This window comes from Rhinolophus sinicus, chromosome 15 (genome assembly GCF_057876585.1).
Source record: "Rhinolophus sinicus isolate RSI-liver-muscle chromosome 15, RSI-T2T, whole genome shotgun sequence".
NCBI lineage: Eukaryota > Metazoa > Chordata > Mammalia > Chiroptera > Rhinolophidae > Rhinolophus > Rhinolophus sinicus.
Genome location: NC_142515.1, coordinates 114172039 through 114185467, shown reverse-complemented (window position 1 = coordinate 114185467; position 13429 = coordinate 114172039). Strand labels below are relative to the sequence as shown.

At 36.9% G+C, this 13429-nt stretch overlaps 2 protein-coding genes across 3 annotated transcripts in view; one reads left to right on the top strand and one right to left on the bottom strand.

Moving 5' to 3' along the window:
• TMEM184C (transmembrane protein 184C) overlaps positions 1-3243 on the top strand; it is an 18585-nt gene extending 15342 nt beyond the window's left edge. The window contains exons 9-11 of one of the 2 annotated variants that reach the window (XM_019730734.3): positions 115-286; positions 491-756; positions 2905-3243. In XM_019730734.3, the coding sequence (XP_019586293.1) occupies positions 115-286; positions 491-753 (435 nt within the window). In that variant the 3' untranslated portion in view covers positions 754-756; positions 2905-3243. Of the gene's footprint in view, positions 1-114; positions 287-490; positions 1233-2904 lie in introns of those variants that run through there. The other variant, XM_019730733.3, reaches the window with a different exon arrangement.
• Positions 2576-13429, bottom strand: part of PRMT9 (protein arginine methyltransferase 9) — a 25638-nt gene continuing 14784 nt past the window's right edge. The window contains exons 7-12 of the mRNA XM_019730732.3: positions 12768-12960; positions 10730-10913; positions 8151-8862; positions 4819-4972; positions 3484-3606; positions 2576-3189 (exon numbers count right to left, since the gene is read on the bottom strand). Coding sequence (XP_019586291.3) covers positions 2974-3189; positions 3484-3606; positions 4819-4972; positions 8151-8862; positions 10730-10913; positions 12768-12960 — 1582 coding nt within the window. The 3' untranslated portion in view covers positions 2576-2973. The remainder of the gene's footprint in view (positions 3190-3483; positions 3607-4818; positions 4973-8150; positions 8863-10729; positions 10914-12767; positions 12961-13429) is intronic.

Genomic DNA, 13429 nt, shown 5'->3' with positions numbered 1-13429 from the left:
TAAAAAAGCCCAGCTATTGATACTTAAGGACTTTTGAAAGGAAAGCTAGTGCTTTTCCTTTACCTACAAAACTAGATTTAAACTCAAAGATGGCTGTTACTTTTGTTGTTGTAGGACTTTATTATTTGTATCGAGATGTTCCTTGCTGCTATTGCTCATCACTACACTTTCTCATATAAACCGTACGTCCAAGAAGCAGAAGAGGGTTCGTGCTTTGATTCCTTTCTTGCTATGTGGGATGTTTCAGACATTAGAGATGATATTTCTGAACAAGTAAGGCATGTTGGTAAGTACTAGTCATTTAATTCATACAACTAGGTAGGTTGCTGTGGTTTTATTAGAGCAATTTAAGAAATGAAAAGACTTCACTTAAAGCAGTGCCACAGTAAAGCTCTTCAAATTGGGAGGGGGGGCTTATTTTTAGTAGGGTAAGTTTATAGCGGTAAAAATAACTTCTGGCTCACTTGGAAATCTTTATATTACTTTAAAGGAAGGACAGTCAGGGGACATGCTAGAAAAAAATTTTTCCCCGAGGATCAAGATCAAAGTGAACATACAAGCTTGTTATCATCCTCATCACAAGATGCAATTTCTGCCGCCTCTTCTGTGCCACCTTCCCCTGCGGGTCACTACCAAGGCTTTGGACATACTGTGACTCCCCAGACTACACCTACAGCCGATATGAGTGATGAAATATATAATGATATTACAGAAGAGAAAAGAGAACCTTCAGATAAACCCGTGGCCTCTTGAACGGTGTGTGAAAACAAACTGTGCTACTACCCTGTTATTTCATTACCTGGTATCCCGCTGCTCAGGATATTGTGCTTGAGACAAGCCATAAATGATAGACAATTTCAACACAATGATAGGTGAAAGCCAGGAACTACTGGATTTATATAACCAAATTTTGTATATCATAGTCTAAATATGCTAGACTTAGACTTGGTTTCTTAACATTAGAGTATCACATACTCAAATGGTAGAAAATAACTGTACTAAATGTTCCTGATGTTACAATGCTTTATAAAGAGGATGGGCATTTAAAAAAAAAAAAATCAGTGCTTCCTTCCACTGCTGCATGAATATAATGCTCTGGAATTAGCAGAAAACGTATAATTCAGAAATACGAATTAGTGGAAATCATAATCATGTGCCATTTATGCCTCCCTAACAATTATTTCTCTATTTCTCAATTGGATGTCTTTCAATAAATAAGAATTGATCATTTATTTTCTGCAACTTTTTATGTCTCATTCTTTAAACATAAATCATTAATGTTTTAACAAAAAGTTCTTGATTAGAGAGCTACAGCAAAAATGAAGCTAAGTCCAAAATATTAAGGGTTAAAAATTATATACTACCATAAAAGACACCTAACTCTTCTGTTATTACTAGGGTAATTATCTAGGACCTAATCTATTAATCTTAAAACCACCATCTAAAAGTCATATTTTCAACACTGCTGGTAGATTAATAGGTTATCCATGATTTTGAAATGAAAAGAGTAAATTGGGTAGAATACTGAAATAATAAGTAAGAAGCTTAATAGAAAAGGAGTCTACTTTTCCTCAGTGCTATTAGAGGTGTCAGCAAATGTAAATCTAGGCTGAGTAGTCTTAATTATTCATTAAACTGCAGTGAGAAGACATGTAGGTGCTATTTGGGAGACATATATTACTTTTGATGGAGTTCCTCTAATTGGTAATCACAACCCATTGGGTCATAGTTAACATTTTATACTGAAAATAAAATACACAAAGTGCTGCAGTAGTATGCTGCAAAAATAGCAAAAGTATTATATTTCTCAAAACCTTTGCTTTATATATTTATACATATTCATATACATATGCTGGTTCACAGTAATTAGGTACAAAGTCTTTATTCTGTCCACTATTACAAACTAAACATTTCTATTGAAAGTAAAGCTGGGTAGTACCGTGTTTCCCCGAAAATAAGACCTAGACGGACAATCAGCTCTGATGCGTCTTTTGGAGCAAAAATTAATGAGACTCAGTTTTATATAAGACCGGGTCCAGCTAGGTCTTATTTTCGGGGAAACACGGTATAATATTAGAGGTAATAAGAATAGGGAATGTAGAAAGAAGGTACATCGTAATTTCTTTGTGGCTTACTTCAAACAGCACAGAGTATACACAAGGCATGATAATCTTATTAATCCATTTCAAGTCTATTAATCTATTTAAAAATTGGACCAGTTACACGTTTCTTATTGTACATCCAAATAAAAACAAAATCCTGGTTTAAGTTTAACTTTCTTGAATTGATCAGCTTTTTCATTTTTCTTTGCCAAACTAGACCAGGAAAAATGCTGGCTCCTTAAGATTTTCTTTCTATAACTTGTTTACTCTTAATTACATTTAGCTTATAGCTTATGCAGGTTTGTATTTCCAAAACACAAAACCTGAGGAGGTGTTTCAGAAGTATACCCAGGATTTAAGAGAAGCAAGCTTGGAATTTATGGGTAACCATAACCTTCCGTCTTCAGTGGAAGCCAATCTTTTGATGTTTCCCAATTATAAGTTTAGAGTTAAAAAAAGCCAAGATACATAAAAAAATTAAAAATTTTTGCTTTATTTACTGACACATGACAATGAAGATGACTCAAAGGCCCTTATCTTTACAGCTTTAGCATGTAGACAAGTGTTTAGCAAAATTTAATCTAAAGTAAAACCGAGCAATAAAGTTTCCTAATTGGAAAAACTAATGACAGCTTTTTTAGAAAGGCTGCCTTTTTAGAAAGGAAGTCTGCAGCAAATATTTTTGTAATAATGCTACTCTGTAATTTAGTGTCTTTTAAATACACTTTATTAAGGTCAATTTTTCAAAATATTTGACTGTTATAAGGAATTAAATCTTGACACCCCCACCTTATGTTTACAGTCCCTCTATTCAGAAAAAATTGTGTGCTTGGCCGGCTCCACTTGAATAACTTCATCAGAACACTGCTCTTCATTGCTTTACTGTGATGCTGACGTTGCTTTTGTGGTGCTGGACACTGAGCACGAGCTCCTCTCCCGTTTCCACCTGGATGGGATTCTCTAAAACTACCGCAGCTTGTTTCCAATGGGAGACTTCACTGGAAGTATCCAGCCTAATCTCGTCATCCAGGAACATATGATACCAAAAGGGAATGGCAGTCACTCTTCCAGATTTACAAATGTGCACCTAGGAAAAGTAAGAAATCATGAAAATTTCATCAGAATAAATATTTGAAAGTAAGTCTTTTGTCTTTTTAGTCAATTTTAGGTCCAAATTTCATAAAGAAATATAATTTACCCAATTAAAATTAGTATCAATCTATTTTACTCAGTAATATTTACCAAAAGCCCACTTTTGGATATGGTTCAGAAAAATAACATTTAAATCTTCAAAGTGGCTAAAACGATTTTATGTACATAAAGTACTACTTGGTTCAAGATAATTATTCTGAATATGACAAGAATAATTATTTTGCATTACCTTTACTTCTCTGTTAGAGGTGTTCAAATACGGAGTCATTAAATCTAGTCTTAGGAGTTCCACAGGCTTGCTTAAAGGTATACAGGGCAATGAGGACAGGTCCAAAAATACACGTATGGGCACCTAAAGAAAGCATAAATTTCTCACTTTTACTCAGTTCTTGTGGCCAAGGCTCATCTATTGCTTCCTTTATACCTGGCTTAGTATGATACAAGCCTTTTACACCTGTTACCTCATTTAACTTAATTCCCACAGTAGCCTTGAAGTATAAGGATTTCCCATGGTTCTAGTTTTATAGGAAGAATGAACAAACCAAGATTTAGGCAGGTTAAATCATTTGCTTAAATCATGGTTTCAATTACCTATACATTCTTCACTTTGATGAAAGCAGATTAAATTTTTACTTAAGCCAAACAGCTTCAAAACCAAGTATGTGCTTATGTGTGAAAAATGAATAAGCGAATCGTACAACATTAACTATTGAATTGTTTGAGAAAATTTGCCAAATTCAACCAAATAGTAGTGGAATTCATTTGAAAAATAAAGTTTATTTCCATAAGGCAGTGATTCTCAACTTTGCTGCAAACTAAAACACCCAACAAGCTTTCAAAAAGGCCAACTGCTCAGGCCACACCTCAGACTGACCTAGAGTCGGGACCAGTTATCAGTTGTTCTGAAAGTAGTCATGTGAAGCTTAACCAGGGAATACGCACCGGGAAATGTGTCCTTAGGTGATTCTGTTGTAAGAACATCACAGTGTGTACGCGCACAAACCTAGATGGTTTAGCCCATCTAATTGTCTGTGCTGTACTTTTATATGATTGGCAGCGCAGCAGGTTTGTTTACACCAGCATCAGCACAAACCCGTGAGGAGTGCGTTGCTCTAGAACATTACCATGGCTACGACATGACTAGGCAAAAGGAATTTTTCAGCTCCATGACAATCTCATGGGACCACCACTGGATATACAGTCCTTTGCTGACTGAAACGTCACTATGGGGCACATGACTGTACAAAGCTGAGAACCACTGCTACCAAGTGTCCCATCACTTTAGCCTGCTCATTTGAAATAAAAAGGAAACTTGTGTAAGAAGTGCCCTCCGTCTCAAATACTAGAGCAACTGTTCATGGTAAAACAGAGGACACAGACACATCAACCTCTCCCTGGGCATCCTGAAGGCATTCGACTTCCCCTAGGTTGATTTTTACCCATAATAAGTTGCTTTGCTCTAGGAAACTGGTACCATCCTAATGCAGTGACTATAAAATGCAGGGAGAGACATAGTAGACCGGTAACAGCCACCTGCTTACACTTCTCTCTCTGAGATACTTACCTGAAATTGGTTAATAAAAGGTGCTATATTTAATCCAAGAGTCCGTGCTGTTCCTTGAACAGCATTCTCTTCTAACAGTGTCTGAGATTCCACGAGCAACCCAAACATAAGCACATACTGAGGAAATATCTTGCCTCCAGATTGTAGCAAACACCTAGAGAAGGAAAAATGTTTAAAACAGCATCTTGATTCCCCACATTTTACAAATACTAATAACTGAATCATGATGAATTAGCTACAGGTTGCATAAAGTCTAATAGACTTTTATGTTATTGGCTGGTAGTTCAGAATGGTAAACCCAGCAGAATGGTAATTTCCCAACAAGTCAAACTTAAAATGACTGCTGATCTATGAAAAAGAAAACTAACAAGTCAGCTGGATGGATATATCTTTAGATTCAGGAAGTCATCGATGGATAGTAAAACTAGTGGGTGAAAGTTTGATTAGGGAAAGGATATTTACATAGTTTCAAATTATCACCCCCACAAATGACTTATTCATTACAAAGGGAAAAATAGTAAGTTACTGTGGAAAATCCTGGTAGATACAACTTAACCGACTGATCTAAATTAATAATAATGGAATAAAATAACACCATGTGCCTCCTATGTGACAAGACTTCTGTGGTATTCCTCTCTAAAATAGATAATATGAATCTAATAAGAAAACATGAACAATCCACAAAATAAATGGCCTACAGTCTTCGAAACTGTCAATGTCATGAAAGACTGAGGAACTATTCCAGAATAAAGGAGACTAAAGAGACATGAAAACTAAATGCAATGTGTGATCCTGGACTGGATTGTGAACCAGGAACAAAAAAAGCTATAAAGGGTACCATTGCAACAAATGGTGAAATCTGAGTAAGATCTGTACAGTAGATATCAGTACCGTGTCCATGTAAATTTCTTGATGTTGACAACTACGATGGTTGTATAAATGAATGTCCTTGTTCTTAGGAAATACACATTAAGGTACTTAGGGATAAAGGAATATGATATCTGGAACTGATTCTTAAAAGTTCAGAGAATAAAGCAAATGAGGCAGAATATTAACAATTTTTGAATCTGGTTGTAACGTATATGTTAAGTTCTTTTTACAATTCTTTTAACTTCTCTGTAAGCTTAAAATTATTTCAAAACAATTTGAATACTCTGAAAGGAAGAAAAAAGTTATTAAAAATCCAAGTGCTCTAATAAAGAGTATAAATAAAGGGTTAACAAAAACGCCTTTTCTACAATTGATCCTGGGTTCACTTCCTGTGTCCCTGGAACTCCCATAAAAGTTGAAAGTAGGCTGTTTGGTTTTTTTTAATGTTACTAGGTAGATTGCATCTGGACTGAGAGCACTATGAACAAACAAGAAAAGCCAGATGGAAAACTACACTACCCTGGGGCTTCCCCGAGTGTGGCAGAACTTGTAACCAAGTGTTCCTAGTGCTGGGTCTTGGAAGCTACGCCGATGGGCGGTATTAGTTCTTACATGAAATTTAGGGATCTTAAGCCCAGGCGGCTCCCACACCCAGACGCACTATGTGGGGGATGAGAGAGGGGTGGGCGGGTTACCTACTGCCATCAAATGAATCAGCGGTGGAGGGCACTTTAAGGTACTTTAAACCAAATAATTATTTTCATTTGCCACATTTACAATCAGACATTAAATCTCTCAAGTTCACTGAATATTCCAAGCTGATTTCAACCTGAACTTCCAGATTGGTGAGGAAAAAAGCAATAAAGAATATATTACTGGGGCCGGCCCGGTGGCTCAGGAGGTTAGAGCTCCATGCTCCTAACTCCAAAAGGCTGCCGGTTCGATTCCCACATGTGGGCTCTCAACCACAAGGTTGCCAGTTCAATTCCTCGAATCCTACAAGGGATGGTGGGCTCTGTCCCCTGCAACTAAGATTGAACAGGCACCTTGAGCTGAGCTGCCTCCCGGATGGCTCAGTTGGTTGGAGCACGTCCTCTCAACCACAAGGTTGCCGGTTCGACTCCCGCAAGGGATGGTGGGCTGCGTCCCCTACAACTAGCAACGGCAACTGGACCTGGAGCTGAGCTGCACCCTCCACAACTAAGACTGAAAGGACAACAACTTGATTTGGAAAAAAGTCCTGGAAGTACACACTGTTCCCCAATAAAGTCCTGTTCCCCTTCCCCAATAAAATCTTTAAAATATATATATATATATATATATATATATATATATATATATATATATATATATATAACTAAGACAGCAGGGGAAATTTTAATATAGACTATATATTAAATAATAGTATTTTATCAGTGCTAAGTTGCTGAGTGTGATCATTTAGTTGTGTTATGCACAGGAATGCCTTTGTTCTAAGGACACACATGCTAATTGTTAAAATAAGGGTCAAAGTTATGAAGCCAACAGCTAACTACCAAAAGACTCAGCAAACAAAACAATTACCTAGTGTTCATTGTTACTATTGCAATTTTTCTTAAGTTTGAAATCTTGAAACTTTTCAAAATAAAAAGTTGATGGAAAAGTTTACAATAAGTAAACACGCTGCTCTTGAAATAGCTCTCCCTAAAGACTAGCTAATCGGGAGTCAAATCATAACCGGGTCATTTGACGAGCACAGAATAGCAAGGAAAGTTAGAGATGATTCATTAGTGCAGTGGCGTCAGGCCGATCGAGGGAAGTCATGCTTCTAACCAGGATAATCTCTCTTCACTAAATACAAGCACATGATCATTTAAGTTGTAATAAACCTTATGTACAGGTAAGTGTAAAAATGGACTGCACCCTGACCCCATGCTTTACTCATTTTTGTTATTCCTTTCCTATTACCTTTTTAGCAGTTTAGGTAAACTCGGGTAGACATCGAATCTCCACAAGTGGTGAAATTACATGCCTCTTAACAAAATTACACAGCTTTTCACAAAATCCCTACCTATGTGTTTACCAAACCAGATAGAATTTTAACCCCAAACAGCCACAAAAGGCACCAGAGGGTACTGTTCTATGAAGTTATTAGCAAGCTGAGATTTTATTTTTTCCTTATTTACCCCGAATGTCTTTATCTATTCTGACAGATCTCTACTCAATTCCCTATATTATATATATGCAGTCCAATCCTAAAGCAGGTCTCTTCACACCTACAATGCAGGGGGTCCTTTAAGGGGGAAAAAATCAGTACTGATACGCACACAAAAAGAAAGATAGGACGTCCCAGGCGCTGGAAAGAAATACTTGAGGAACACACAAGGTCATGACTCACTGGTACAGTTATACCATTAAAGAAATAAAAGAATTTACATGAAGTTTGAGCTAAGGAAAACCAACAGTTGCATTTTGTGTTTTACCTGGATATTGCAGCTTTTTCCATTATTTCCTGCTGAATAAGCCCAGATGGCTCAATGACATCCAATATAATTATACTCCACAACTTGTCTGATTTTGGCCTTTGCAACACAGCAGATTCGTCTTCCACATGTCTCAACCAAAACTCCAGTGTTTCTTTAGAAAAGTGATTGGCTTCAGATATGAGGTCCAGAGTGATACGATGCTGGTCTTTCTCCACAGAACTGTAAGGTTTAACCCGCCCAAGTACGCCGGCAATTATAGGCAGAATAGAGAAGCCTTCAGACACATCTAACACGTAGAAAGGTTCAGAGGCATTCTGCTCGGAGTTATTCTGTCCACTTTCACAGCTCATCTCACTATCTTGACTCTCCATGGCCTGACACCGTTTCTCTGGAGTCAGTGAGGACAACACTTTCCTCATGGCCATTTTAAAGCCTTCATGATACGGGATGTTATTAAGCAAAGCAATTTCCGTGGATTCCAACACACATGTCTGCTCCACAGCATCTGGTTTACTGGTCTGAAGGTTAGCCAGGGCACTACAGAGTTCAGCCTCATTTCCTAAAGAGAGCAAGTCTTTGTCCTTGGTAAAACTTTTCCCAACATCCATTTCATAGTCCGAACTGAAAACACTGATATTCTGGATTCTTAAGTAACAATCTTGACAAGACACTTCCATCATCACGTGGTCGCCAGGCTTTATCCGGTAGTCTTCATACAGTAGTGAGAAAGAACATCATTATCATTGATGAATGTCAGTGTGTATAAACCTGATGATCAGCATATAAACACATCTGCCCTCCCATTCCCTCCCCCCCATTTTTAAAATCACTACATGGAGGATTACGCATATTGATTTAGAATTAAGTGAATTAATCTATTAATTTCCTACATTAAAAAAAAAAAAAAAGCTAGGAAAATCCCTCTAGCTTTATGTAGGGAAAAACTGAGGTTTGAAGATTCAATTAACTCTTACATAGCCTATTGGAGAAATTCAGGAACTACATTATTGCACTGTAACTATCAGTATTCAGTGTTTTCACTACAATCACTAGGTACCATCTGGATCCCCAAGTTGGAGGCTGGAGAAGGGCTAAGGGAACTTTCATTCCTTGGTAATGAAGCCAATAGCAGAGAGATGAAATTCAGGATCAATACCAAACCTCACTTTAGCTTAAAGGGACGTTCTTTAAGAGAAATTTCCAAAAGAACAAAGCAGGATTCGATACAACCTTATCAGTAATATCTCTTAGCTGAAAGTCTTGCAATTTGTTTAGAATTCTGAATATGTAAGGAAAGACTAAGTCCTACAATAGACTATCTCATGCTCTTTTCCATTATCTTTCACGCTTGGTAAAACTTTAAATGTACAATCACAATTCCTTCTTACCAGCCCTTGCACCCGTTGAAAATACAAGTTGTTATTCTTGTGTTTAAACATTTAAAATGTCCTTTCCCTTAAGAAGGATTAAAAAAAAAAAAGACCATGTGACTGTAAGTTACTGAAAGAGGCACAAATAGAAAATGTCACTTATTAAGTGCCAGTCACTGTGGTAGGCATTTTACGTCCATTATCTCTAATAATCCCTCCAAAAGTCCTGCAAGGTAGGCAGCATCATCCCATTCTTACACACCACTTAACAAAAGTTTGGAGAACAACCAGCAAGGCCAGCCAGGGAGTCAGGAAGCAGTGGAGCTGAGACCTGAATCCAATCTATCTGACTAGCCCCGACACTACTGATTCCAAGACTGATGACCTTGCCAAATTAGACCCTCGATTGGGAGAAACAGAAATAGCCACTTTTAAAAAGGTAGAATTTGGGCCAGCCCGGTGGCTCAGGAGGTTGGAGAGCCATGCTCCTAACGCCAAGATCACTGGTTTGATTCCCACATGGGCCAGTGAGCTGTGCCCTCCTCAACTAGACTGAAGACAACGATTTGACATGGAGCTGATGGGTCCTGGAAAAATACACTGTTCCTCAGTTAAAAAGAAAAGAACAAAAACAACTCACATTCTTATTTAAAAAAAAAAAAGGTAGAATTTTCCTATGTAATACAATTGCTGTGACATATATTGAAATCCATGAAATTGCTGGTAAAAATAAATTCTATACCAAAAAAAATACCTTTAATACAGAACTTCCCTAGAGAAGCCCATGGATTCATGAACTCCCTAAAATTGCAAAAGTTTGTACTTACATAAGTGTATGCAGTTCTGTGACCTGGGGCTCCACAGATACCATCAGATTCTGTAAATTCCTGCACTCAGTAATACATTTCCACTATGTTCCATATAAAATGAACCAGCATTTCTCTTATCTACTGGTAACTAGAGTAATCAGAGCTGAAGAAATGATTTAGTCATAGGTATTTTTGAGTGGTATGCAGCAAAGTTGTGTTTTAGTCTCTCTTCTCAACTACATATATCATTTAAAGCCACTTTTAAAAAAGAAAAAAAATTCTGAAAGATTTAACCAATCTTCCTTGATTGAAAACTCATATTCAAAGTAATTTTTTGACACTCAAATACTTAGAGGATTAAAGCGAGAAGTTTGAAAAAAATTACTCAAGATAATACCTGCAAGGTCATGTACGGGGTAGACAGCCTGTTCCCAACATGTTTCCTCACTAGGACTTGTGGATAAACTGTGTTCATCATCCAGCTGGAGTACAAACCAAACCACAATAGCGTCTAGTATGCCTTCTTTAATAACAGGAACACTGATTTTATCAGGTTTCTTAGTTGCAAGACTTTTTAGTTCCTGACAAAAAATGTAAAGGGAATGACAGGATTATATATACTTAATATGTACATGCCCCAATATCACATCACTTTCCACTTCTCTAAGTTCTCAGTCCTGCCAGTGCCGTAAGGGATTAATATCTTGGCACACCCGTAACCATTTAAGGCACACTGGATGGGAAGCTCTATCTATTACCTGGAATACCATGCAGCTATTAAAAACAATGAGGCAGATACATATTACTGATGTAGAAAGACGTTCATGACATATTGTTGAAGTACATGATATACTATGAATGAGGGCAGTGAATGGCAAAGCAATACAGATTGCTTTGTTTTGTAAAAAAGGTTTGTGTGCAGAAGAATAGAAAGCAAGTCTGAAGACATGCACTTCAAACTGTTAACCTGGAGAAATAAAGGCTTAAATTACAAAAAGGAAGAAAGATACTTTTTCTTTTTCCTTTCTATTCTTCTGTATTACATGAAAGCGTTAAATAGGCAGATATGACTTTCAAAATTAAAGCCTTACTACGTTTTGTTGTTATTATTGCGGCCAAGAAAAAAATAAAAAATCTTTAACAAAAGGATCGCTTTGGGGTCCTTAGCAGCTATCCCACTGTCCTCTACTGGAATGTTGTACTAGAAAAGAAACGCTCTTGAAGCTCAGCCTCAGTAAGCAATGCCAAAATGTGCATTTAGCTCCAGACCACCTCAAGAAAAACCTAGTAACAATTAATAGGTGGAAGCTTTTATTAAATTATGAAAACCTTAGGCCAAAATGACCTTAACAAAGTCTGCTGTTCCCAAGCAGGTTTCATCTAAAAAACTTATGTATTTGAACACTGAACCATACATAAAGATCTCCAGAGAAGGTGTCTATGTAATTTTTCTCAATTTCTTTGGGCACTTTTCTTTACATACTGTGTTTCCCCGAAAATAAGACCTACCCAGACCATCAGCTCTAATGCGTCTTTTGGAGCAAAAGTTAATATAAGACCCAGTCTTATTTTAATATAAGACCTACTCAAATATATAATAAATATAATATAATATAATATAATATAATATAATATAATATAATATAATATAATATAATATAATATAATATAATATAATATAATATAATATAATACCTGGCTTTATTTTAATGTAAGGCTGGGAATAATATAATATAATACTGGGTCTTACATTAATTTTTGCTCCAAAAGACGCATTAGAACTGATGGTCTGGCCAGGTCTTATTTTCGGGGAAACACGACAGCACGTCTTCCCACCAACCAGCAACACACACCTAGATATACAAGAGTGAGCAACTTGGCCTGGTTTGCCCAAGACTGTCCCAGTTTCAAAACTGAAAGTTCCATATCTCAGGAACGGCTCAGTCCTGGGCAAACAGAGATGGCTGGTCACCCTAACTGTCATACCATCTAGAGATTTAGATTGCTGTGCATTTCAAGGAATACTGTTCATTTGAAATGGCAGCATGACACAGGGAAAAGTCAGACACATCTAGGCTAGAACTCCTGTCCCGGTTCCACACGTTGCATAATTGGGGGGAATGAATGTGAGCAGCAGCCCCCTCACCTGTACGAGTACAGCACAAGGAGACTGTAACTACTGCATCGTCAGAGCGACCTCAGAACACATGTGAAAGCACCTTACACTTTCCAAGCCAATCTTAGGGATACTTATCTTCGTATTTGAAGTGATAATTTCATGAAGGAATTCTGGTTACTGTTTAATCATTTTCTTTATATAGAGTAAGTGGAATCCCATACAAACTCATAAAATAAGACCGTCCTATGTGTTAATTATTTTAAACAGCAGATGAAGTTTAATTCTCAGAAAGAGTAATTGAATCTTTTTTTTTTACCTGAAGATTGTTGAAGTCTACTGTCATAATTTCAAAGCACTCTGTCAAAGCCACATATCCTCCTGGAACTCGACTCATCTTTTCAGTCGTATAAGGTTCAATTGTTTCTTCGGTATCTGAAGAAGAATAAGCTGGGCTCTGGAATTTCACATTTGCTGGCAAACAGATCCCAGCAATGTCCTTAATGCCCACCCTGGTGAGAGAGGAAATAAGAGGGGGAGGAAGAAAGAGTGGGTTCTTTTTTAGAACCAAGTAGCACCAACAAATACTGAATCTAGCAAAAATAAGCATAAAAATGAAATACAACTTCACAAAGATTTCTTAAGCACAATCACATATACAATGACTAACTATTAAGGAAAACACATGATAAATAGGTTTACATTAAAATTAAGGACCTCTGCTCATCAAAAGATACACAGTAAGAAAGTAAAAAGGCAAACTGCTGAATAGATTTGTTAATACATCTATTCAACAAAGGCCTCATATCCAAAATATATTTTAAAATTCCTACAAATTAAAAAGAAAAAAATGGACAGAAGACTTAGACACTTCACAAAAGAGCATATCTAAATGGATAATAAGGATATGGAGACTTGCTCAGATTCATTAGTCATCAGGGAAATGAAGTTAAAACCATACTACACAACCACCAGAATGGG